Source organism: Podarcis raffonei, chromosome 11 (genome assembly GCF_027172205.1).
Source record: "Podarcis raffonei isolate rPodRaf1 chromosome 11, rPodRaf1.pri, whole genome shotgun sequence".
In the NCBI taxonomy this organism is placed as follows: Eukaryota; Metazoa; Chordata; class Lepidosauria; order Squamata; family Lacertidae; genus Podarcis; species Podarcis raffonei.
Genome location: NC_070612.1, coordinates 30,553,552 through 30,581,051, shown reverse-complemented (window position 1 = coordinate 30,581,051; position 27,500 = coordinate 30,553,552). Strand labels below are relative to the sequence as shown.

Genomic DNA, 27,500 nt, shown 5'->3' with positions numbered 1-27,500 from the left:
ATAATATTAATAAAAATTTATCATGGAAAGAAAACTGTAACAAAGGACTGCAGCTTTGCAAAATATAGAAGCACCTACCGTATTTTTCGCTCTATAAGACGCACCAGACCACAAGGTGCACCTAGTTTTGGAGGAGGAAAACAAGAAAAAAAATATTCTGAATCTCAGAAGCCAGAACAGCAAGAGGGATCGCTGCACAGTGGAAGCAGCAATCCCTCTTGCTGTTCTGGCTTCTGTGATAGCTGCGCAGCCTGCATTCGCTCCATAAGACGCACACACATTTCCCCTTACTTTTTAGGAGGGAAAAAGTGAGTCTTATATAGCAAAAAATACGGTAACTTAGCACCTCCTGCCAACCTAGCAGTTCGAAAGCACATCAAAGTGCAAGTAGATAAATAGGTACCGCTCCGGCGGGAAGGTAAACAGCGTTTCCGTGTGGTGTTCTGATTCACCAGAAGCGGCTTAGTCATGCTGGCCACATGACCCGGAGGCTCCCTCCTCCAATAAAGCGAGATGAGCGCCACAACCCCAGAGTCAGTCATGACTGGACCTAATGGTCAGGGGTCCTTTACCTAACTTAGCACCAGGTTACAGTGATTGAATGTAACTAATTTTCAAGGTGCAGAGCTCAAGTCTTTGGCAGCATTGACAAAAGGAGTGAGTCAATGGCAAAGGATTTTATAATATTATTCATGTGATTCAGAGCTGCTTCAGTGGCAGCCTTGTATTAGCAAAACGACAAGTAGGATGAGCAAATTGATCACTTCAATTTCTTTCAGTTTCTCATTTTTCTAATCTTAATTTCCACATCAGTTTGTGCAACTTTTATATTAAAATACCCACTCCTGAAAATTCATAAGCATATTGGCACAAAATTCTCCTAAGGTTAACATTTTCTATGTAATTTTGCCGAATGTGCACATTTTCAAAAGCAATTTTCCCTAATAAAATGCATTATATGTTTTTTTTTTGGCATTATTTGTATTCAACATGTGCAAATGAGCACACATTACTGGGCCGGAAAACTGCACAGCAAAATCTGGGGAAGTGCAAATTTCAAAAAGTGACTGGGTTTCAGTTTGCACCTTGTTTTGTAAGGTGTGAATTGGGAAAGTTTGCCTTTTTAAGCGTGAACTGGATCAAATTTCTTCCCCATCCTTTAGTAAAGGTAAAGGTAAAGGGACCCCTGACAGTTAAGTCCAGTTGCAAACGAATCTGGGGTTGCAGCGCTCATCTCGCTTTACAAGCCGAGGGAGCCGGCGTTTGTCCACAGACAGTTTTTCCGGGTCATGTGGCCAGCATGACTGAGCCACTTCTGGTGAAACCAGAGCAGCGCACGGATACACTATTTACCTTCCCACCGGTAAGGTACTAGCACTTTTTGACGTGCTTTTGAACTGCTAGGTTGGCAGGAACTGGGACCGAGCAACGGGAGCTCACCCCGTCACGGGGATTCGAACTGCCGACCTTTAGATCGGCAAGCCCAAGGCTCAGTGGTTTAGACCACAGCACCACCTTTACTCAGAAGCAAAAGTTGTAAGGAGGTTTTTTTAAAAAATAAAGAAATGAGACATCTAGATTGACTTGCCCCAAAAGACAGTGGGCAGCAGTGCTTCTGTGAGAGAAACAGCTCTGTGGCTGAGGATACATGAGTGGCAAAGACTTTCTTCTCCCCTCAAGCCACGTATGGGTTCTGTGTGGCCATGATTAGCTCTGTAGGAAAAACGGGTGTTTTCTTTTTCCCTGAGAAACAAGGCCAAGAAAATGCAGCCTGCCATGAGGCAGAAAGGCCACTGCTGCGTTGCCCTTCCTTTGTATCCTTTTTTCTTTCTTTCCTTCTTTTTTTTTTTAAAGAAGGTTTAATAAGAAGGGTGTTCCTTTCCTGAAAGTGAGAGAGAGAGAGAGCAGGAGAAAGACTGTAAACTGTCCAAAAGGGCCGTGAGAAAACAGGAAGCTCTGAAAAGTACAAGAGAAAGCAAGATGAAATCTATTTGCAGGCCATTCCCTGGGGACATGCAGGCCATTGTTAAGCAAGCGGTTCGTACAGCTATATCCTTCCTTCTGCTGAGGAGGAGCCTGTTGCCAAAACAGCGGCTATCTGGTCATTGCCTTAACTCACTGAATGCCAGCCAAAGAGGCTTAATGGAGCCCAAACTCCTTAGGAGGTTCTTAAAGTCCAGGAGAGGAAGAGCCCCGAAAAGCTGATCAGCCTGATTCTCCGCTCCTTTGTTTTCCTTCTGATTTATTTGTTTAGCCATTCCTTTATTTTATCACTTTATAAGCTGCCTGTCTGGAACAGGATGCTCAGCATTTATCATGAACCCAGTGCTGGGAATACAAGTGGCATATTAACTTATACCCCGAGAAATGGGCATGTTTTAGAGAAAAGGTGACATGATGGACGTTCATAAAAAAATATGCGCAAAAGGTTTTCTCCTCTCAAAAAGCTAGAACTCGTGGACATCCAATGAAGACGAATGCTTGAAGATTCAGGACAGATAAAAGAAAGTATTTCTTCCCAGGGCGCATGGTTAAACTGTGGAACTCACGCCTGCAGGAAGCAAAGACGACCTCCAATTTGGATGACTTAAGAGAAGGATTAGACAGATTCACGAGGAGAAGGCTATTGATTATTACTAGCCACAATGACTATGTTTTTCCTCCATTGCTAAAGGTAAAGGGACCCCTGACCATTAGGTCCAGTTGTGGCCGACTCTGGGGTTGCGGCGCTCATCTCGCTTTACTGGCTGAGGGTCATGTGGCCAGCATGACTAAGCCGCTTCTGCCGAACCAGAGCAGTGCACGGAAACGCCATTTACCTTCCCGCCGGAGCGGTACCTATTTATCTACTTGCACTCTGACGGTGCTTTCGAACTGCTAGGTTGGCAGGAGCTGGGACCGAGCAACAGGAGCTCACCCCATCGTGGGGATTTGAACCACCTACCTTCTGATTGGCAAGTCCTAGGCTCTGTGGTTTAACCCACAGCGCCACCCGCGTCCCTTTTTCCTCCATAGATCAAGGCATTAATGCTTCTGAATACCAGTTCCTGGAAACAACAGGAGGGGAGAGTGCTCTTATCTTATCTTTGGGTTCTCCTTATGGGTTTCCCGCAGGAATCTGGTTGTCCATTGTGGGAACAAGATGCTGGACTGGACAGGCCTGATCTGATAGCTCTTCTTACATTCTTACGGTGCAGGGAAGGGGTGTGTGGGGCACTTCAGATGTTGTTGGATTACAACTCTAATCCTTATTCATCACTGACCATGCTGGGTGGGTCTAGGAATGTAGAGATCTATTCAAATTCCAGTTTCTTTCAGTTTCCCAGTCTAAAATTCAGCTTGGCAGTTGTCTGCATAGAGTGGCATTTATTTATTTTAAGTCCTCAAAAAAAATCACCACCATTTAAGTGTGCATTTCCCTTAATATACGCATTTCCCCATGCAATTTTGCCCAGCAAGTTTACATCATATAATGCATTTCTGTATGTTGTTTTCACAAATATATGTATTTTTACGCTTGCTTTCTCTTAATATATACTTTCCCTGCATAGACACTGCATCACTTCCCAAATGGCGCCAAACTGTGGATCATGCAGAAGTTGTGAGTGCCTCTTCCATCACACAACAGAAAGAACACATTCCAGCTGATCCCTGGAGCAATATAGTCTATGCATATACAGTGGTCTGGGTGGGGCTGATGGGGGTTATAATCCAAAATAACTAGAAGGCACCTGGTTGGCAAAGGCTGCCATAGCAAATAATATGGGTTGAAGCGGCAGTGTACTTAATTGCCAACTAAGGGGGCAGCTGAGCAATGGAGATAAAGTGCAGGATTGCACCAGTGTGTTCTTCTTCTGCAGCTCAGAGCAAAGCTTTGGCTAGTCTCATGAAGCAGCAGATACCCAATTCTGAGAGTTTAATTTTTATGACCCTGCAGTGCAGATTAAGTGGGAGTTTAACTAATTTCCTTTATCCTGTTTGAAATATGATAACACCCTATCCAATCTTGCTAATATACACCCAGCCTTAAGGTCTGAGCATCATTTGTATTGGGTTCTGATAAAAAAACAAAAAAACCTTCCGCACGCATGGATTGATTCATGTGTTTAGCCAGTATATCAAATTGTTAAGCATCCTTGACCTCCCTTTGGGATGAAATGTGCTATGCAAATGTCAGATATATTTATCATCAGCAGACGAGCAATTATACTAAGTGCTGTGAAAGTGCAATCTCGAGATGAGGAATAAAACTGAAAGGAAATAAAAAAAGGATCAAGCCTAACAGTTGAGCTTCAAAGCTTCCTCATTTGAACGAAGGGCATGAGAAGCAAACAAGAACACAAGTAAGCCAGCGTTCGAAAAGTGGCAAAACATGAAAAGCAGCATGGAGGTATTCTGTTGTTTGTTATACCCCATTCACATGCTCTTTGCCTAAATTTGGCATAATCTGACCATTGGGGAACGCTCCTAGTCCTGCCCCTGGCATCAAACACACTTTCTGGGTCTGGCTCTAGATGTCCACATGTTAGCAGACTCTAATGCACAAAAATTAAAAAAAAAGCTTCCATGCAAACATCAGCAGTATTTGGGACATTATAACCTATCCCATTGCCTGGGAAAAGGAGAAAGTCTTCACCTGCCATCAAAAAGACAGTATGTACACCAGAACACACATTCAGCTGAAAACTGTCTGTCTTTTTGCTTTCTGTCTCTCTTAAACAGCATTCACACCAATGATGTGGAACAAATTCTAAGGTTCTTTTAGTATTTATTGTCTGTGAAAACTCTATTAAGATTTAGGAATGGCCCATTTATGGTGATGAATAATACCACAGGTTGTCTTAACTCTTAAGAGCTGTCAAGAATTAGTCTCTTCTCAAATATGCAAATGTCCCTCTTTTTAAGAGACTAAGTGTTCAGTTAGGTTTAATAAAGCAGACTTGGGCATCATGAAAGGGTGGCAAAGCTATTTATTATTATGCCTTTACACACAGAGAAGCATCTTGGGCTCAGTGATGGAAGGAAGGAAGGACATAGATGTAATGAAATGAAAACAAAACACAATGTAGATTTCATACGATTATTTGATAAGTTGTTTGGCTTTATGTGTTCCACTTTCTGAGTATATTTTCCTGAAAAGTGTGATAAGATACATAACCAATTCATTAATTAAACCCATATTTTCTGCTGAGGAGCCAAAATGGAGTCTCAGGTTATATTACTACTATTGTTTTTGTTACGTATTTTGTGTTTTTATCTTGTGTTTTTGTGTTGTGAACCGCCTGAGATCTTCGGATGAAGGGCGGTGTACAAATAAATAAAAACAATACAATCGCTTGCCAGTTTTCACCTGGTTGAATTACTATGGAAGCTACGGGGATTCAGTCAAGAGTTCTACCTACAGACATTATATTATTTTACAACTTTGCTATTTACTGCACAAGGCGTTCCTATTTTTATTCGCCATGCCTTCTACTGGACTGCCTTCTACTTGGGTGCCATTCCGTTCGACTGGGTTGTCTGTCTTTGAAGGACTCACCTTACATTTGAAGGGCTTGACATCTGAGTGGACAATCATATGGGCTTTGAGCGTCTGTTTCTGCACGAAGCTCTTGAAGCACAAATGGCACTGGTAGGCCCTGATGTTGGTGTGAATTAATACGTGCCTTTTCATATTAGCGAGTAGCGTGAACTCTCGGCCACAGATCCCACACTTGTGCTCCTTCACACCCTTGAAAAACAGAACAGCAAGGAAACTGAAACATATAGCTATTTTAAGACCTGTACAGCAATTCCCAATTTCTCACTTTAGTGGGAATGACCATCTGCCACATCCTTTCCTTGTCTTTTCATTAAATGTGTTGTTGCACTTCAACTCCCATCAGCCCCAGCTAGCATAGCCAATGGTCAGGATGGTAGGAGTTGTAGTTTGCCATCGCTGGTTCAAATGCAGGTACATTTAGCAGCTCACCCACCAGTTGGGAATTGTTAAGTATAATTGTTTAACTGACACTGAAATGGAGAATGCCTATGTGTGTGGCTGAAAGGGTTTAAGTGGAAAATTCTATCGAAGCTAAAGAAAAGCAAGAAGAGCCCTATGAGCTGCTTCATGAGTTGACAATTGCTCTCTGGTAGCTATGATGAGGTGTTTAAATTTAGATCACATGGGAGGCTATTGAATTGCAAATCCGCCATCTTGGAAGGGTGGTGGCTAGAATCTTTGTTCCCAGGCTCCGTGGAGTAAGGATGTGTAAATGGCTCTCCAGGAGCACACAGCCTCAGGCTGGAATGGAGGAGAGACAAAGTTTTGATCTCAATCCTGTTTAAAGCTATTTTTAAGAAGAGACTGAACCTATGCTTGAATAAGCATATATTTTATGGAACTGTTTGGGTGTATCTTTGATGTTTTTATTCTGTTTTGAAAATTGTTCTGCAAGTAAAGTTTTGAATAATATTGAATGGCTCTGGACGATGTTTCGCTCCAAAAAGAACCAGTTGTAGGGCGGTGGGTTTTTCTTGCTGTTTTATTTTCATGGTACAGAAGATAAATGTTGATAAAACGATTGTTACAACAGTAAACAACAAGTAACTTGTCCTGAGCCATTTTTTAGGCATCCAGCCGCTTCAAGCTGCACCATATTAATATCTGCGACAGGAATCACCGACACTGACTTACCTTATGTGTCAAGGAGTGCTGCTTGAGGTGATGGGGCTGAACAAACTCCATGCCGCATTCGGTGCAGATGTACGGGCGGATGTCCTTGTGCTTCATCATGTGATTCTGCAGCTGGCTTGGATACTGGAAGGTCTTATCACACTCCGTGCAGTTGTACTGTATAGGGCCTCGATGGGTGGTCAGGTGCCTCTTCAGCTGAGCTAAGGTGGGGAAGTCAAGGCCGCACTCAATGCAAATATTCTCCCGACCGCTCTCATGCTTGGACTCGTGGGCTTTCAACTCACTGGGGTAGGCAAAACCTCTCCCGCAGATCCTGCAGCTGTAAGGCTTGACGTCGCTGTGCTGCATCATGTGTCTCTTCAGGTGGCTGGTTTGGGTGAAGGCCTTGTGGCACACTTGGCATTTGTGAGGCCGGGTGCCCTGGTGGGTGAGCATGTGGGTGTGCAAGTGGCTCAGCTGCTTGAAAAGCTTGCCGCAGCGAGAGCAAGCGTGCGGCTTGATGCCACTATGCCCCAGAATGTGGGTGACCAGGTTGTATTTGGACGTGTAGGACTTGTCGCACATGGGGCACTGCCAGCGCTTTTGTTCCCCTCCCACATCGACGTAATAGCTGTCATCGATCTGAATGTTGACATCCACCCTCTCCACCTTTTGTTTACTTTCAGCTTGTTCCCCTAACTCCGTCCTCCGGGAGAAGGGAGGCTCCGGAGGCCTTTTCAGCGGGAAAGGGCTCCTGAAATGAAAATCTGGGGGCATAAGAAATGGAAACATCATAGAAGGGTGAACTTTAGGATAGTATGGATAGGGCACCTGCAGAAACGGGGCAGGTCCGGGCCAGAGCACATTAGGCTTGATGGGTTCTTCCTTGATAGGCTGTGCTCCAAAGTGTTCCAGAGTTCTGTAGAACTGAAAGCCAATGTTGCACAGGTCAATCATGTGGGCATTGTAGTTTGGCTGTGTGTGGTGGTGCTGGAATATTAAAGGGAGGTCAGGAGAACCTGCAGTGGGGATGTCTTCAGACCTGTGCGACGGGGAGGTGGGCTCTCCTGGTGAGACGGCAGAGGGCATTTTCGTGGGCATGCTTTTACGCTTGCGAGATCCCCCTTCTAAGGAGCCCTGGAAGTTCTGCAGTTCTGCAGGGGAAGGGCCATATCCAAACTGGGATTCAAGCTGTGCTCTGAATTCTTCATTGAGGGGTGAAGCTACATCTGACTTCACAACAGGGTCCAAGCAGTGGGGAAAGGGAAGGGTTTGAATGCCATCCATATTGCAGGGAGCTTCCTCTTTCTTCATCGCATTTAATTCCTCTTGCATACTCTAGCTTCCTTTAAATAAAAAGTAAACGTTTTAAAATTCACTCTTGTTCTCATTCGTTACACCATATTTAACTTTAATGACTGGGTCTTTTGGTGTTCAAGTAGAAGCCCCAGAGTTCCAATTTGAATGGTGGGAGCTCGCTCTAGAGTGCCCTGAACATGCACATATGTATTTCTTTCAAGCATTGAGCAGCACCCATATCCAGTCCAGTACACATCTGCACTAAGGGGGGGGGGCGGGAGTTTTTCTGACTTTTTTCTTCCTGTTCTGCCCATGAGCCAAGAAGATGACAGTCCAGCCAGACCTTAAAATTCTTACTGGCTGGAATCCCAGGAAAATAGGCAGTTTGGTTGGCCATGCTAGCAGAAGGAGGAATAAAGCACCCTGGAAGGCTTCTACACTCATTGTTAGTTTGCAACTCTGTGGTAGAGTTCACACTTTGTATGCAGAAGGTCCTGGGTTCAATCCCTAGCATTGTCAGGTAGGGCTAGGAAAGAGCCCTCTCTAGGATTCTGGAGAGCTGCTGACACTCATTATATACAATACTCAGCCTGATGGACTCGGTATAAGGCAGCTTTCTATGTGTCTGTGACCTGATTCTGCCTGGTCCCAGGAGGCAGTCTTGCTGGTGCTGAATCAACACCCGCAGTGCCCTGATTTGAAGCCATCTGATATGTCCTTCAATGTCTGGGTTCTGCTGTTCTCTGTCCAGCAATTTAAATCAAGCCTGGAGTGTGCATTAGCTCTTTGCCCTAATGTACAATGTCCATTGAAGAAATGTGCATTTAGCATAAGAATCAATACTGCAGGATTTGTACTTACATTAATTCATCTCCTTTGTGCCAAATCTGCTTTAAATGCATCTGCACAGGCTCCAGGAAGCATTTGTGTCTAAGGAACAGATAGAGAACAATCATTCTTTAAACTGTGTTATAGTTGTGACAGTCGTTTTATGCTCGGCGTTCTGTTACTGTTTTATAGTGCAAAGACGGAAGCAATAATAAAATTGTCTCAGGACACGGTGTGCTCTCTTGTTTCTCCCCCCACCCCCACCCCCAATACTTGTAAAAAGGTTTTGAAGAAAGAAATAAGGCACAATGCTACAGTAGTTGTATGTTTTTTGTTGGACTGTGAAATGCAGATGAGTGCTACACTTTCCCTTCTCGGACGTTCCACCCTATATATCGGGGGGGGGGGGTGCTAGCCTTTTTCGTCCTCAGGTCCACATGCAAGGTTGTGGCCAACCCTCCCACATCCCAGCAGTGGTGGTGGAGGCCAAAATTGTCATGTATGCACTGCGCTCATCACAGGCTACGCATGCACACTCACAACAACACTCTGGTAAGGGCAGAAAGGTGAAACTCTCCCTCCCCAAACTCTGCCATCACAAAGCTTCTCAGCTTTACCTACACCTGCTGTTTACATTTTTCAAAGCGCATGTTATCTGCATTCACACAATTAATGCCATGTCTAGTTTGGCTCAGAGATCTTTGATAGAGCCCTTGCTTCACAGACCCTGGAGAGCAAGGCTTTCTTAGTCATGGGCACCAAATTATTTTGATCATTCTGTTGTCTCTCGACTTCATTGATACCATTTATAACATGAGCTTTTATGATGCCTTCCACCCCCTTCTTGGCCTTCATCCTCTTTTTTCCAAACTAAAGTCTCTGGTGTTTTAGTCTTAAGGAAGCTGTTCTACCTGCTCAGTTATTTGGCTTTCAGTTTTGCTGGCCCCCTTTTTTTCTTTATGGTATTAATCCTGACTATATTGGCTACCCTTTAATTCTCTGGGAATGAGGCTGATTCCCTTTCTGTTTGGCTTATCAACCACTTATGTTTACTGTATTTTTCTCATTTGGGCAAGAAATTCACTTTTAAAAGCAAAAATTATTCCCTTTCATGACTCTTTTCACGCTGTTACTTAACCACACCAACACCCTCTTAAACATACTCATACTTTTCTGAACTATGACATATGTTTTGTCTGAGTCATGATTATAATGGTTTTAAACAACCTCCAAGATTCCTGAAATAATTTGACACTCCTCTAATGCTTTCCAACTTCTTTTTGAGAAATCCCCTCACTGTTATGAAATTTCCTCTTCTTGGTAAAATAGGGCTGCCATATGTCCAGATTTTCCTGGACATTAGCGGGATTTCAAAGGTGGATTCAACGTCCAAAGGCTCAATAAATTTGGGGTTTGTCTAAAAGAAGCTCAACAACTTTCCGGTTTTCCTAAAAACAGTGCAACAATTTTAATGGTTTCCTTAAAAAAGCTCCTGGTTTCTTACTTTTTGAAATATGGCAACCCTAGGTAAAAAAGGAAAAGATAGTGTTGAATTTTCTAGACAATTTCCCACTCATTCATATATATTGAAATTGAAAGTGTTGGGGTCACTTTCCCAAAGCGGTTTGCTAACACTGACACCTTTAACCAAATTCTGGACACGGCTAAATATTAAAACAAGTATAGCATCCTCCCAAGTGTCAGTGACATTCAGGCCTAAAGTGGTTATTCAGAAGTAGATCTCTTATATTCAATGCAGTTTACTACTACAAAGTACTAGAGTTTTCCCCTTTGTATCTTCGTCTTCATCTGGCTATACATTTATCTAATCAACATTAGGATGACTAAAGTCATTCATTTTCAGTTTTCAGTCCCCCCACATTACTTTTTTTCCATCTCTGCATCAGCTTTTTTTGGTTTGCTCTTTCTACGCACAAAAAGTTCTGTGATGTGCAGCACAATCCTAAGTACCCTTACTATACTAGTATAAGCCCTAATTAGCACATTTTAATACTCTATTTCTCTAATAAGATTTATATACCACTTAATAATAATAACAACCTCTAAGCAATTTACATAAAATGATATTTTAAAAAAGAATAGCAATATAAACATACTTTAAATAATAAAATTATCAAAATATAGATAAAAATCAACATATTTGAAAAACAACTTGGACACAATAAAACTGCATGTCTGTGTAGCCTTCTCTAAACAAAATAGTTTTTAGCTGTACAGTGGTGCCTCGCAAGACGAAAAACGCGCAAGACGAAAGGGTTTTTCGGTTTTTGCGTTGCTTCACAAGACGATTTTCCCTATGGGCTTGCTTCGCAAGACGAAAACGTATTGCGAGTTTGTTCGCTTTTTTCTTAAAGCCGCTTGAAGAGGTGCAGTTGCGACGGATCATGCTTCGCAAGACGAAAAACATCGCAAGACGAAAAGACTCGCGGAACGAATTAATTTCGTCTTGCGAGGCACCACTGTACTGAAAAGAGGGCAATGAAGGTGCCTATCTAATATCATTAGTTCAGTGGAAGTTATGTGCTTAGAACTACACTGTTAATTTTTGGCCTACTGAGCAGCAGTATTGCCAGTGCAACCTCCTTTCTGTAAGTTTATATCTAGGAACAACTGTATCCCATTGATTCTCACAATCTGACTAAGTTTCTGAGATGCTCACTATATCCATGCTAACAATTTCTAGGGAGGTAGCTGTACAGTGGTACCTCGGGTTACAGATGCTTCAGGTTACAGACTCCGCTAACCCAGAAATAGTACCTTGGGTAAAGAACTTTGCTTCAGGATGAGAACAGAAATTGTGCCAAGGCAGCAGCTAAAGTGGTACCTCAGGTTAAGAACAGTTTCAGGTTAAGAATGGACCTCCAGAACAAATTAAGTTTTTAACCCGAGGTACCACTGTATTAGTCTCCGTGACACAAGCGGATGCCAACTTTGTCTCCATTTCTACTTGAGGAGCAATATTGCAGGACCGAAAAAATCCATTCACATCAGGGGGTTCTTTCATCTGCTTAGTTGCTAATGTCATCATTTGCCAACAATGCCCTTCTATATTTTACACAGGACAAACCTGTCAGCTCAAAATGAGCACCTATATGATATCAGCGGCACGCCCAATACATTGTTTCTATAAAAAGCATCTGAACTCTTGTTTTTATTCATTCCCATTGCTTTAGTCTTCCAAAGCCACCATGCTATGCCGAGGTTCTAACTTCCCCAGAGCTGCAGAATGGTTAGAACCCGGCTGCCCTAGAGAGACCGGAACATCACTGTGAGGTTATATTTGGCAACATGCCAATATCATAAGGTCACTGAGCAGAATCCTGGGAACCACACAGAAATATACTCTTTCAGATTAAAATAAACTTGGAAGTAGAGACCAAGCAAAATGTAAAATGAACAAATTTCACCTGCGGAAATTAGACTTTCACCTGATTAAATCAGCATCTCTGAAAGGCCAATGAATGAAGGACCTTGGTATAGACTTCTGCTCCTACATGAAAACCTCTAGGTTCCAATTAGGGACAGATTAATAGGTCAGTTTTGATTTCTCTCTGGTTGTTTTTCCACATTTAAGTTCAGTTCTCCACAGTTCCACATAAATTTGCAGCATTTTACTGCACTTTTCTCCCAAGGCTCACATCTTTGTATGCAATTTTACCCAAAACAGACATTTTGGCAAGCCATTTCTTTGTAATCTTCCCCTGCTGCCCCCCTCCCCAAATATGCATTTTTGTACAGAAGTAGCCAGCAACGAGGGCAGCAGCGCTTTCCTGACCTCCCAGTACCGGCGTTGCTGTGTCTTACTCTGAGGGAGAAGGGCAAGGTTGGGAGGTTACCACAGATGCTTTGGTGAGAGCACCAGGCTGGTTCCACAGATTTATTCGCACCATGAAAACTTCCCTATTTCTTCACCCCTTTCCCTCTCCTTGGTGGCATAGCCTCAATTACATCAGTGCCCGGGGTTGGGGGGCAGCCAAGAACCACCTCTCATCTCTACCAGCTACTCTTCTTTTTATGACCCTCTGTTGGAGGGCCTGCACCACAAAATTCAGAGGAGTACAAGCTTTGAAGGATAGCTGCAGTCCTTTCGTTCGGGTGTTGTTCCGGTGAGAGCGGAGAAGGTAAGTTTGCATCATTTACTTATTAAAATATTGATAAAGTGTGCTTTCATACCAAATATCCCAAGGCGGTATGCAGACGAAAAGCACAGCGTTGCAAAAAAGATAATAAAAACATAAAATTCATCTGTAGGAACTGCTTGTTAAAGAATCACAGGGTTTTTTTTGGGGGGGGGGGACACGACTTATCTGAACAATACAGTTTTAAGAAGATGCCAGACCTCTGTTGGCAAGGACCTCCATTTTGTCAACCCCAGCCTCAGCCCTGGTCAAGGCTTGCAGACCCTGCATTGCAATGTAAACTGAATTTCTCCCCATTTCTAGCCCCAGTGCATCCAGGTTGTGCACATAACCCCTTGGTAGTAGATCAATAATAATAATAATAAATTTTATTTATATCCCGCCCTCCCCAGCCAGAGCCAGGCTAATACCAATAAAATCACAGTAAAAACATAATGGGGGGAAGGGGGGAAACCAATTTAAAATTCAAGTTAAAATGCAATTTAAAATGCAGCCTTATTTTAAAGTAGCTGATAAATCAAGACCATAAGGGGAGGGAAACATAAGGGTCAGACCAAGTCCAAACCAAAGGCCAGGTGGAACAGCTCTGTCTTGCAGGCCCTGCGGAAAGATGTCAAGTCCTGCAGGGCCCTAGTCTCTTGTGACAGAGCGTTCCACCACGTCAGGGCCAATGCTGAAAAGGCCCTGGCCCTAGTTGAAACCAATCTAACCTCCTTGAGGCTCAGGACCTCCAAAGTGTTGTTACTTGTGGACCTTAAGGTCCTCCATGGGGCATACCAGGAGAGGCGGTCCCATAGGTATGTGGGTCCTAGGCCACATAGGGCTTTAAAGGTCAAAACCAGCACCTTAAACCTGACCCTGTACTCCACCGGCAGCCAGTACCTGCAGCGATTGCCACCAGCTTGGGTGGCTTTAAAAGCGAATTGGACCAATTCATAGAGGACAAGGCTATTGGTGGCTTCTAGCCAGGATTTCTCTGTTCCTTGTCCACTGTCAGTGGCATTATGGCTCTGAGTACCAGCTGCCATTAACCACAGGAGAGGAGAGTGCTCTTGCGATAATGTCCTGCTCGCAGGCTTGCCAACAGCAGCTGGTTGGCCACTGTGAGAACAGGATGCTGGACTAGATGGGCCATCGGGCTGATCCAGCAGGTTTGTCTTAGGTTCTTGTTATCTTATCAAATGGCCATCGCCATTTGGAATGGAGTTGTGCATGGATGGGAATTTGCTTTCACTTTGCTGTACGTGAGCAACTTTAAACCAGTACCAACATCTATTATATAACTGAACCAAGTTAGAGAGTCGGCTCTACTTTCATGGTACAGATGATTAGATGAAAAAGTAGCTGAACTCGCTGTGTGTGGGAGGTGTGCAGATAACCCAGGATCTTTAAATTATAGGCTCTTATTTCCCACAGAGGGAAGTGCCAGGCTTGCGGGAGGAGAAACAATCCTTTCCTACAGAGATATAAAATTACAAGAAAAAGCGATTTGCTTCTGATGGCATCCACAGATGAGGCTGCCTTGTACAGAACGGGGTCATCATTTTGCCCAATCCTGTCTCTGGTGACAGCAACTCCCCTGAGTCCTTCTCAGCACTCCTTCCTTTAACTGGAAAGGCCAAAGAATGAACGTGGTATTTTCTGCATGCCAGGCATGTGCTCCGCCACTAAGCTCTGGCCTATTCTCAAGATAGCAACACTCCCACAGTGCACTGATAAAAGATGTCACAGGCAAAGCAAGTCTCTGACAAAGTGAAATGGCTACTGAGGGCCAAACTCGAAAGGAAAGAGGAGTTCTGAGATTTGTTGAAGAAGGGCAAAGTGATGGGGGTCAGTGGTACAGTGCAAAAAGAGAGGGGTTTTGCCTTTAGCCCCACATCAGTTCCTTGATGTAAATGGCCCCCATGAAACAGCCATTAATTTCAGAGGTTAAAAGACACAGACTCACATATTAATATCTGTATGTTTTCTCTTACATCATAAGAGCAGTTTGGGGGATGTTGTAACCTGTAGCAGAAAATCAGCATGGGAGGCAAAGGTATAATGAACCCTTACTTGTGTTCAGTCTCAGTCCAAATCAGGGTCAAATAAATGCAAGGGATGTTGTAAATCTGTGTTGCATTATTATTATTATTAGTAGTAGTAGTAGTAGTAGTATTTAAAGCAAGTTTGCATGACTACTTATCAAGTTCTGCAAATAAATTGAAATGCACTGCTGGGTCATGAACTAGGTAATGAGTGCTTTAGGGTCAGCCAAAATGCATAGTGCTTGAACACTGGAAGCAGAAGTGATTGCCTCCCATACAACAACAGATTAATGATTTGCACTCTCTGTCCTTCCTTGAGCTGGCAAAGTATCAGCGCGATCACAAAGAAGAGAAATGCGAGAACATCTGGCTAGCTTTCCTTGAGACTTTTGTGTTGTGGTTAGCAGTCTGGTATATATTTGAATTAACAATTTATACGGTCACATTAGCTCCTGTTCCCCTTTCCTATTTTGACTCTCCACATTTTCACATCAGTGGGTGGTTTTTGTTGTTGTTAAGTCCTTGTGAAAATTAATCAGCATTTTAGTGTGAATTGCTAATATACATTTTTGTGTGCAATTTTGCCTAATATACACATTTCGGTATGCAATTTTGTCTATGTATACATGGAAAAGCAATTTCCCTTACTGTGTGTGTTTCCTTAATCATGCCATTTTTCACTATGTTTTTCTGTGCACAATCATGTCTGTTTGTGCACATTGCTTGGCTGGAAAATGGCATTGCAAAATTCAGAGAAGTGTGAATTTTGAACTGTAAGAACATCATCAGAAAAACCCTGCTGGATGAGGCCCGTGGCCCATCTACTCTGGCATCCATTTCTCACAGTGGCCAGCCAGGTGTCTGAGGGAAATCTACAAGTGGGACCCAAGCACAAAGCACGCTCTTCTCTTGTGGTTTCCAGCAACCCTTTTTTAAAGCCATCCAATTTGGTGGCCATCATTGCCTCCTGTGGGAGCAATAGTTTAACTATACAGTGGTACCTCAGGTTAAGTACTTAATTTGTTCCGGAGGTCCATTCTTAACCTGAAACTGTTCTTAACCTGAAGCACCACTTTAGCTAATGGGGCCTCCTGCTGCTGCCGCGCCGCTGGAGCACGATTTCTGTTCTCATCCTGAAGCAAAGTTCTTAACCTGAAACACTATTTCTGAGTTAGCGGAGTCTGTAACCTGAAGCATATGTAACCTGAATAATAATAATATAATAATAATTTATTATTTATACCCTGCCCATCTGGCTGGGCCTACCCAGCCACTCTGGGCAGCTTCCATAGAAACCAAAAATACAGTAAAATATCACACGTTAAAAACTTCCCTGAACAGGGCTGCCTTAAGATATCTTCTGAATGTCAGGTAGTTGTTTATCGCTTTGACATCTGCTGGAAGGGCGTTCCACAGGGCGGGTGCCACTACCGAGAAGGCCCTCTGCCTGGTTCCCTGTAGCTTTGCTTCTCACAATGAGGGAACCGCCAGAAGGCCCTCGGCGCTGGACCTCAGCGTCCGGGCAGAATGATGGGGGTGGAGATGCTCCTTCAGGTATACTGGACCGAGGCCGTTTAGGGCTTTAAAGGTCAGCACCAACACTTTGAATTGTGCTCGGAAACGTACTGGGAGCCAATGTAGGTCTTTCAAGACCGGTGTTATATGGTCTCGGCGGCCACCCCCAGTCACCAGCCTAGCTGCTGCATTCTGGATTAGTTGTAGTTTCCGAGTCACCTTCAAAGGTAGCCCCACGTAGAGTGCATTGCAGTAGTCCAAGTGGGAGATAACCAGAGCATGCACCACTCTGGCGAGACAGTCCGCAGGCAGATAGGGTCTCACCCTATGTACCAGATGGAGCTGGTAAACAGCTGCCCTGGACACAGATTTGACGTATGTAACCCGAGGTACCACTGTACACTGCATAAAGAAGTACTTTCTTTTATCTGTCCCGAATCTGACCCAACATTCAGCTTCATCGGAAGTTCATGAGGTCTAGTGTTGTGAGAGATGCATTTTCTGTGTTCATGTTCCCTATGCCACACACCATTTTATAATCTTACTTACATTCCCTCTAAATTCCCAAACACTGTGTTTTAGTTTGTTTATTGTTTTGGGAAATGAAAATTAGGAAAGTTTGAGTTTAATGCAACCTGAATTGAATTTCTCCTCCACCCCTCTTCTGCCCCATTGCCATTATGAAGCACAGGAGTTCCTGTTGATCTCATTTGTTTCTTAGTCTTTGCCACACAGGTTGAGAATCTCTCCTCTGTTTGTTGCCATTCTGGTCATATGTAAAATGCCACTTGGAGTATAACACATCTGCCATTCACATATTCAGCCTACAGGGAATTAATTCTGAAGCCGTGACTCAACCCCCTCTTGCCTCTGTTCTCTCTATCCTCCTTCTATTGCTGACATTTCCATGGAGATTTTAAGCCCCCCTGAACCAAGTGCAGAGGCGACAGCAACTTTAGCATATCTTTCCCATGAAGCAAAGGGAAGCACAGCCTAATCAGAATAATTTTATAGCTCATCTCAAATATTTTCACAAAATGCCTTAGGAGTTGTTATCACATTAGGAAAAGCTATTTGAGTGACACAAGATCAAGCACATCAAGTTCTTCCAGAAATAAAGTCTGCATACAGGAACATTACAGAAATCAATTTTTAAATATAGGTGTCAAGGATATCCGCACATCACATCTGGGACATACTTCATAAAAGATGCTGACTATGTATTTAGGGATGCATATTCTGTCCCAAAGAATTCTAATTCACAAAGCACTTAAGTGGGTGGACTTGGCTTTAAGCCTGCAATTATAGTCAATTGGGGTATTTCACCTTTTAAAATCATGAGTATTCCCAGTTTAAAAGTTTGGAGATTAGACACTTTTCAATTTCAATTTCATAATTTCTTATTTAAGGTATTTGCAGCCCACTTTTCAGTTTAAAACAAAACTCTCAGTTAATATCAAACTAATAATTTCAACCTTAAAATAACAATTAGTTAGCAATTTAGTTATCAATGGTCTTACAGTCTGATGTTCACATGATGCCCGCAAAACAGGTCAATTATAATAAGAACTTGTCCAGCAGAGCTGAACTGAAAGGTTTTATATTTCATAAGTTGCTGAGTGTCCAAATGTTGGTGTAAAAATGCAACCATTTGAAGTTTGAAACCAGCATTTGACATTCAAATGTTGTCTTTTGTATTGATGAAATCAATGATATCAATATAAAATTTGCTAAGGCTGCAAATCCTATGACCCTTGAAAGGGTATCCCAGGGGCCTTTGGGTGTTTCATTTCTTTTCTTTTTTATAATTTGTTTTATTCGTTTTACATAATTTTATACATTTTAACTTTAACCATTTCAAAACATTAAAAGGTTATTTCAAACCTTCGGACCTCCTCCCTCCCTCCCTGGATTCTACACACACACACTGCATCTTTTACCATTATCTATCTGTTATATTTCCATAGTTACCATAGTTCATTTCATATTACAAGTGTCATTGTATCCCTGCCAATGATTTTAACTGTTTACAGTGGTCTTTTAAATATGTTAAAAATTTATTCGTCTTTTAGAAATACTTGATCTTCCTGGTTTCTGATCTTTCCCGTCAGTCTCGCCATCTCTGCATACTCCATCAGTTTAATCTGCCATTCTTCTCTGGTCAGCACTTCTCCCTCCTTCCATCCATTGGGTGTTTCAGGTCTCCCTCTCTGAGGATGGTCTGACATCAGAAAGGGATATCCAAGACTACTTCCTACCACCATGGAAACCTCTGCAGCCTTGACCTTACTGATGTCAGAGTTCCAGCACTGCTAAAGACAAAGGGGCAGAATGTGTCATGACCCCTGAATCAAGCAGTGACCAGGATACTGAGACAGAGTCTACAGGGTTACCCACTAGGAGACAGACCATGTTTCTGGCCCCAAGCCTAAAACTTATGGGACCACTGAACCAGAAACTGGCAGGAAGGAGCCCACTGAGCCACATCCCAGAGCACCAGGGCCTTCAGAATTAGAGCTAGGACCTTCAGGGGTGCCTTCGCCTGTGCCTCTCACAGTACCTCACCAGTCCAACAGCACAAAGAGCACACCGGGCTGCAGACCATGGAGCTTAGGAGAACTGCCTACCTTCTGGTCAGAGGGCTGGTTCTTTAAAAAACTCTAGACCTCTAAAAGGGAACAGAGGTGGACTGGAGGCAGACGCTCAAAAGACTTAAGTTCACTTTTTGGAACAAGTTTCTCACTAGGAGCTCTCCTTAGTGCTGAAACAACTAACTTGCCTTGCCTTGTGCGCTCCTTTGGGAGACCAACACATGACACTGTGTTGAGGGTGGATCAGGAATGTGTTGGAGTGGATTTAAAGGAGGAATAAATCTACAGGGTCCACAACTTTCTCAGTCACTCAGTGCCCCCTCTGTATGGGAGTACATAATATTGAACACAATATTCAATCATACTGAACATAATCAGAACAATTTTTTTAATGTTGCTCAGAAGTAAGCCCTTCTGTGTTTAGCAAGGCTTACTCTCAGGTAAATGAGTTTAGGATATTCAGACAGTGGGACTTAAATGTGGTGACCTCCAGATGTTGAATGACAACTCTCATTATGCCCAGCCAACACAGCCAAGGGTTAATGGGAGATGGAATTCAACAACATCTGAAGGACACCACACAAGTTATGCCATTGTCTAGTTCAGTGTTCTTCAACTTTGAGTCCAAATGTTGTTGTACTACAATTCCCAGCATCCCTTCCTATTGGCTACACAATCTGGGGATGGGTGGAGTTCAACATAGTCCAACAATGATCTTGGAACACAAGGCTGAAGAACACTGGTGTAGTCTGTTGTACTCCTAAAGGGTACTTTTTTAAGGGGTGGGGGAATGTGATAAAGAAAGGCAGTATTCCCCAAAGAAAAAATTATTCTCATAAATACAAAAATATTCTTGAACTGATAATGCATTGGTATGTAAATAAGTTTACATTCTTTCCAATGGAAAGGGTTTCAAGAACAGTAATAGATATACATACAACCTTCATCTACATAAACAAATTAAGTCAGTTGTGGGGAGAGGTCAGCAAACCTGAATTGTAATGTTCCTATATCCTTGCTTGGGCTTTGGGCTTGTCCCTCAGTCCTGCCTCCTGGCTTTGTTCTCAACTTGTTCTTTGGGCTTTTGGTTCCCAGTTGGTGACTCATCCCAGTCCTGACAGTGGAACAGCAGCAAAAGAAGCAGTGCTGTGGTGAGCTGCTCACATAGCAGTTTTTTTGTTTGTTTGTTACATTTCTAACCCCTCTGTTCTACCCAAATGAGCTCAGGGTGGCACCAAAGGAGCATTGCTTTAAAGTTTGCATTTCTTTAACTGTTTTGATTAATGGTGTTGGAACTGGAAGCCAGTAGAAAGCTGCTCAAGTTGCCCATGACCTTGAATGAGTTGGAAATAGACAGCAGTAAAGTAGACACACAGAGATGTGCATAAGGAAAGGCTGGCTGACATCTCACTTCTCTATTGGAAATTACCTTCAGGTGCTGATTTGGACTACAGAATGAGGCATTTCCCCAACAAGAACCACTTCCTATCTTCATTCAGTTCCCATCCACATTACTAAAGTGGAACTGAAGACGTGATAACCCTTTTAAGGGTTGTTGAAGAACACAAGTAAGAAAGACAGGCTGTGACTTCAGCAAGGCAGCAATCATGTCCATCCGAAACAATCACATAGAGCAGTACAATTTAGGAAGCGTTCACCATTCCAGACTAAGTGTGCATGGGCCAGGGCTTTTTGGCTGCTTCTAGCAACACTTTAGTCACACAAAGGTGTTTGTGGTTCATCTTAAAGGGCAAGGTGGAACATAAAGGATCACAATATACTACACAAACGCTATGCTATAGAACAAAAGAACATTACCCTCTCATCTCTGTCCCTCCCTTTCTCTCCCCCCCCAACTGAATGCGATCTAGAATGATAGTGTCTCATATAAAAGGTAAACCAACTGTGAAAAAGAAGGTGCTATATGTACTTTTCCCTGTTTGCTTGTTTTGTGACGCAGGAAAATCTCTAATTAAACTAATTTTTTAAAAAATGGACCCACAATATTGAATGCACAGCTCCTGGTGGATTTGAACATCTGAGCCTAAAGGTAAAGGTAAAAGGACCCCTAACCGTTAGGTCCAGGGTGTAAATGTTTTAAATCAGGAAATGAACAATCTGCCTAGAAATTGCCCATATTCTGCACGGACAACTACACAACTGTTTCCCCTCAAAGAACAGCTACTCTGATTTTATTTGGCACTAAATCTTCCACTCCAGTTTCAGAAGATTTATTTTATTTTTTGGAATGAAATAGTCACAATCTCTGCAAGAATCTACAAGTTAATGTGAAATATTTAATAAATCATTTAATATAAAAATTATTTTTAAAATATTAAACATTTTGAATATTAAATGCAATATAACAAGAACAGCAAGAATACATTGTCTCATAAAACACAACACTGGTATAATCTCTAAAGTAACTGGGGCTACACATTTTGGAAAACTCTTAATATACTTAAATATATATATATCTTCCAGTATCCATACCTAAGCAATGATATGCAATATGTTGTTGTTGTTTTTCCCCCCCTCACGTTTCCTTCTTTTTTTACTAGAAGGAACAAATAAGCCCATTAACCAACCAACCAAGTAGTCTTATGAACCTTTAAAATGAATTCACACACACAAAAAACCCTGTTGAATGCCAGCGGATTACTCAGAAGGTAAACCAAAGATCTAGCATTTCTTTGACACTAGTTTTGTGACTCTCAGGGTGTTTCCAGATGGGGCTTTCATACTGTAAACAGGTCACTAGCAACAGAGTATTTCATTTCATTTTGTTTTTTTTTTAATTATCAGGATTTCCCCAGAAAGGGTATTGTCTGAATTTTGAAATTTTTCATTAGGTCAACCTGTTCTTAACTTCCGGCTTTTTATCAGTAGTTTTAATGTATATTTTATATTTTATGTAAATCACTTGCATTATTTTGATTAAGTGGTGTACAGCTTCTGTTAAATAAATAAATAAAAATTAAATGGGGACTGGCATTCCCCCCCCTGACAATTTCACGTGACACTAGAAAAACACTTGTACTTATGTGGATCCCTGATCCCTCCCCCCCCATAAAAAAATACCCAATCTGCAAGCACACACACACACACAGACACACACACGCCAATCCTGTCTGCTTGGCTGCAGTGAGAAACAGACTATATGGACCTTTGATCTGATCCAGCATGGAATCATTTATACCAGAAATGGGGAACCTGTGGCCCTTCAGATGTAGGTCCCATCCCTTGCCACAGATCCTCCCAATCTCCCTTACCACAGGCCATTCAGGCTGGGGCTGATGGGAACTGGAGTCCACCAACATCTCAAGGGGATTGTTCTAGAATCTAGATAATACTTGGGGTCCTTTCCAACTCTACAATTCTACGATTCTATGATTTGTTTCCCTTTCCTGGTTTATACCATAAACCTTAACTACAAGGCAGAGGTAATTACTTGCTCTATTTCAGCGCAACACTGACCCAATTCTTCACGAGGAAAGGCACTGACATAGAAATTCTTAGCCAGAAAACTATTATGCCATTATGTGGTATGCTTCTAAATATCAGTCACAAACATGAGAGTGCTATTGTGTTCAGGTCCTGCTTGTGGGATTCCCATAAGCATCTGGTTGGCCACAAAACGCTGGACTAGACAGGCCTTTGATCTGGACATTATTATGTTCTTAAGCTGTTTGCTTTGAGGTGTTCGCTATGAGAAAAACAAATTCACAGAATTCTCTGCAAGGGGAGAGGATGGGCCTCTGCTCCCTTACCACCACTGTCCTGTGCTTGACAGACCACACTAACCATGTCCTTTTGTGGCACTGCCATGCCACGTCAGGCCAGCAAACAGCTGCTCCCTTTGGGAAATGGCTTCCACTTTGGGGATGAAGGGCTGTAGCCCAGTGGTAGACAATCTACTTTCCATGCAGAAGGTTCTAGGAGTTCCGCCTCTGACAACTCCAGGTAGGGCTGAGAAAGACCCTCTTCTGAAACTCTGAAGGGCTACTACCAGTGAGTGTAGACATCACTGAAGTTAGGCAGACCAAGGGTTTGACCCATTATACAGAAGTTTTCTATAGTATTCCAATGTTATTGACACAAAAGCAGTGATGGGCTTGTGAGTCACAGCATTGGAGCTAAGCCCCCAAGAGATCTTCCCACTTTTTAAAGCATTCAAGGAGGCTTACAATTTCATGACCCAACTGCCTCAAAAAATGGAGACGCAAAAGAGTCCCAAGTCAAATAAGAAGGCATTGATCTAAGACTGCAAAATGGCGGAGCTTTAAGGGCTGCTGAACTTCCCATATAATCAGTGCAGAGGGGTGAGTCTCCCTTTAGCAATATAGCTGTTTTGGTAATATCTAATGCTGTTGTTATCTAATATATCAGGTAATGTGTTTTGGACCACAACTTCCATCAGTCCCAGGCAGCACGACTGTGCTAGCTGAATCTGTGGAAGGCATAAGTGGAAACATCTGGAAAACACTGGGTTGAGGATGGCTGTATTCATCATCATAGTCTGGTTAGCTTTGAACAACATCACATTCTTCCATTAAGAAAAGACTCAGTGCTAGATCTCTGGGGCAAATCTTCACCAAACATATAGCACCACCCTTTGCATGTTTATTTGTAAGTGTGCTGCTGAGTTCAGTGGGGTGCACTCCACAGTAAGTGTATATAGGATTACAGCCGTAATGAAAACACAGCTCTACCCTACAACAGGCCTCTTACCTGGAGTTTGTGTATCATATGAACAATTCATGCTCATATTTTAAACACCTTCATTGCATCATCTCCCATAAATTCAGCCTTTTCTATTAAGTCACATTTTTACTACACCTCAGCTTCTTACCATGTAATCAGTAGCTGAAAAATACCTCTAACAAGATCCTGGTATGGCACAATTAATGACTGAGCCTACAAAATCACGACTTGAAGCCTTTATAATGCAATCCTATACATTATAGGATTGAGTCCTGTTGAGTTGAATAGGGTTTACTGCTAGGCTAATGGAATGCAGCCTTAAAACTCTAATTTCCTTGAGAGAAATATTACCATTGATCAATATATTGCCTTTTTTTAAAGACAAACACAACTGCTTGCAATTGTTTTTGTACATAACAGAGTTCCAGAAATCCCTGCTTACGATGCAGTTCAGCAGGTTCACTGGTATGGTACACTCTCAAGAGTGAAGACACATGAGATGTGAAGAATTAACATGTGAAATGTGAAATAGTGTTCCCATATTATATCCTCTGCTTTATCACAGAAGTAGTAGGGATCAAAAGACTATTCAGTTCTTCACACGTCAGCCACAAGAAAAGAGCAGATGCGCTCCCATCAGATGTCAAAGAAATAAACAACTATCTGACTTTTAGGAGACATCTGAAGGCAGCCCTGTTTAGGAAAGTTTTTAATGTTTCAAGTTTTATTCTGTTTTTAATGCTCCATTGAAAGCCACCCAGAGTGGCTGGGGAAACCCAGCCAGATGGGTGGGGTATAATAATAATAATAATAATAATAATAATAATAATAATAATAATTCCCAGGTGAATCAAGGCACACTACAATTCTAGGCCAGGCAACCCTACCCCTGCTCATTCCAGATATATTCACAATGTGCACATATACACACTTGACCCATGGTTAGGTTTCTACTATAACCAAAATATAACAAGCCAGTTCCTGAGCCTGTGTAACAGCTGCCTACTACAAGACTCCCAAAAGGAACTAGGGAATTAAATTCCATGCCTTCAATACTTTTCTACTTTCCCACTATTTGGGGCACAAAAAAGCAAGAACAACAAGAACAACAACTTGTGGTTTCAGAGCAGTGAAACGGTTATATGATTTAGATTTTTCTAAAACAGATGTTTGCAGTACTAAAGGACACTGGTGCTGCTATGAGGGCAAGCAATCCCTTATAAAGAATGCAGATGTAACTAGTGATAGAGGAGAAATTCAATTAAGTTTCCATTTAAAGCCAAATGTATCAAATCCACACTTAAAAAAAACATAATGTGAACCAAAGCACAGCTATCCTTCAAAATTCGCAATTAACCGAATGTTGTGATGCAGTTCTCCAACCAGCCGGTGTTTACACAAATGTACATATTAGGGGAGAGTGTGCACAAAAATGAAGCTCTTAGTGAAAATAGCATGTAAAAATACATTATATTAGAAAAATGTTGTAAAAAAAAAGTATGTAATAGTAAAAACTGCATATAAAAATATGTCTAGTAGGAGAAATTCACACTAAAATGCAGATGAATTTTCATGACAACTCTTTTTTTATTTAAAAAAATCACAACTTGCTGCAAATGTAGAAAACTGAATTTAAGAGAGGGAAACTGAGAAACTTGAAGAGAAGAACTGAAATTGACAGATCCTTTCATCTCTGGTCATAACATTCTGTAATCAAGATGCTCATTTTGTTTTATGTGGCTGGAGAATAGGAATAATCCTTTAAAATAAGAGAATATGGCAATGTTAAAATACACTGAGAAACTTTTAACAGTTCCCTTTCTGCTGAAATTATCCATCTTTCTGTCTCTTAGATCTCTGATCCCTTGCTTCAGTAAATGGAAAACTGGAGCATAGTCCAGCCCAAAGCAGCATTTCCCTGGGATATCTCCTGAATTTATTAAAGTTTCACATTGTTACCTTCAGTACATTGGGAAGTTTAACTTACCAGCTGCTGACACTGCTCTGGTGGCCCAAGTTCTGTACCTGCTTCCTAATTGGCAGCTTCTGTCGCTTCTTGAGTAGGGAACTGTGGTTGATTTAGAAAATAAGGAGGGACAGTGTTTCAAATGACTTAAGAAAGAGAACAGGAACAATCACTTCGTTCTGGGGTTGTTGGGTTTTTTTTTCATTTTCTTCTCTCAGATGAGTTCTGTACCTTCAGAAAGAAGGAAGGAAGGGAGGGGAGAGGAAGTCAACAGCCCTTTAGCTTTCCTGCAAAAAAAATAAGGAAACGGCAGATAGCCATCTCATTTTCTCTCAAACAAAATGGTTGGAAAAATAAATATCACTAAACCAAAAGAAATTCCTCAAGTATTATATCTTTATGATGGATTTCGTAGGGTGTAATTTATAACTCGATGGGTGGAATGCGATCAAAACAAACACAATGTTCCAAAACGTAGAGCCTTGCCTTTGGGGATTAAGATGCCCATATCTAGAAGCATTTTAACAGCCCTAGCCAGAAGAATACAGGCAGGGAAAATATACAAGGCAATTCAAAGACGGGGAAAAGATCTCGGTGTACACAAATAAAACTAATAGCCTCAATAGAACGTTTATTAAAGAATAAATGTACATAAAGAAAGAAAATGGGTTCAGGCTTTTTGTGTGCTTTTGATGAGGTGATAATATAAAACTGAAGTGTAATCATAAGCATGTTTATTCAGAAGAAAGTCTCATATATATATATGAGAAAATTGCTGCTTGCCACAAGCACTATCCCAAAAGATCATTTATTGCAATAGTGATCATTGTGCTCTTGCCAGGAGGGGCAGATCTGTTGCCCCTGTGTTGAGGGATGGTTACTACAGGAGTTCTTCTGACACATGAACATGGCTTGAGCAAAGATAGGAATTCTTTGTGGCACCTCTCATAGCATGTGTGGCTGATCATTCCTTTCTGAATCAGTTGCTGCCACAGGAATAGCCAAACTAAGCCTCCTGGTGTATATTTTGCTCTAGGACGGGGTAGGCAACTTAAGGCCCGTGGCCCAGATGCGGCCCAATCGCCTTCTCAATCTAGCCCATGGACGGTCCAGGAATCAGCGTGTTTTTACATGAGTAGAATGTGTCTTTTTATTTAAAATGCATCTCTGGGTTATTTGTGGGCCATAGGAATTGGTACATATTTTTTTTCAAAATATAGTCAGGCCCACCACATGGTCTGAGGGACGGTGGACCGGCCCATGGCTGAAAAAGGTTGCTGACCCCTGCTCTAGGATGCTTAGTTTGGTCAGAATCAGACTTCCACAGTTAATGCTAAATACATTACTTCTGGTCAGTGTTTTTGGGGGGGCGTGGGGGTATGCATATCCCTAAACATTTTGTTAATCTTTGTCCATTTACTGTATTTATTTTTCCCAATTTGCACTATAAAATGGTGATTTTTCTTGACTCAAAAGGAGAGTACCCCAAAACATTTTTTAGGGGGAAAAAGTGCTGCTTAATGAGCCATCATAGTCACTAGAAGGCCATGAAAATTCATGTCCTGGGCTTTTTAGTCTTCCCATGTACTCTCTGAAACCAAATGGGTGCACTGGTTGCCAGATGTGACATTTTTTCCAGCTCTCCTACCTGACTATTCCCCTCCTCTGCAGATCTCTGTCTCTCCCCATCCTAACCATTAGTCAGCATTTTGTGGCTACTGAACACGTTCAATGCCATTGGGCTGTCTGGGGGAT

General features: G+C 42.1%; 1 protein-coding gene across 1 annotated transcript in view; it reads right to left on the bottom strand.

Moving 5' to 3' along the window:
- ZNF366 (zinc finger protein 366) overlaps positions 1 to 25,930 on the bottom strand; it is a 33,385-nt gene extending 7,455 nt beyond the window's left edge. Inside the window, exons 1-4 of the mRNA XM_053408440.1 lie at positions 25,767 to 25,930; positions 8,816 to 8,884; positions 6,677 to 8,001; positions 5,540 to 5,731 (exon numbers count right to left, since the gene is read on the bottom strand). Coding sequence (XP_053264415.1) covers positions 5,540 to 5,731; positions 6,677 to 7,990 — 1,506 coding nt within the window. The 5' untranslated portion in view covers positions 7,991 to 8,001; positions 8,816 to 8,884; positions 25,767 to 25,930. The remainder of the gene's footprint in view (positions 1 to 5,539; positions 5,732 to 6,676; positions 8,002 to 8,815; positions 8,885 to 25,766) is intronic.
- Between the last annotated feature and the right edge of the window lie 1,570 nt (positions 25,931 to 27,500).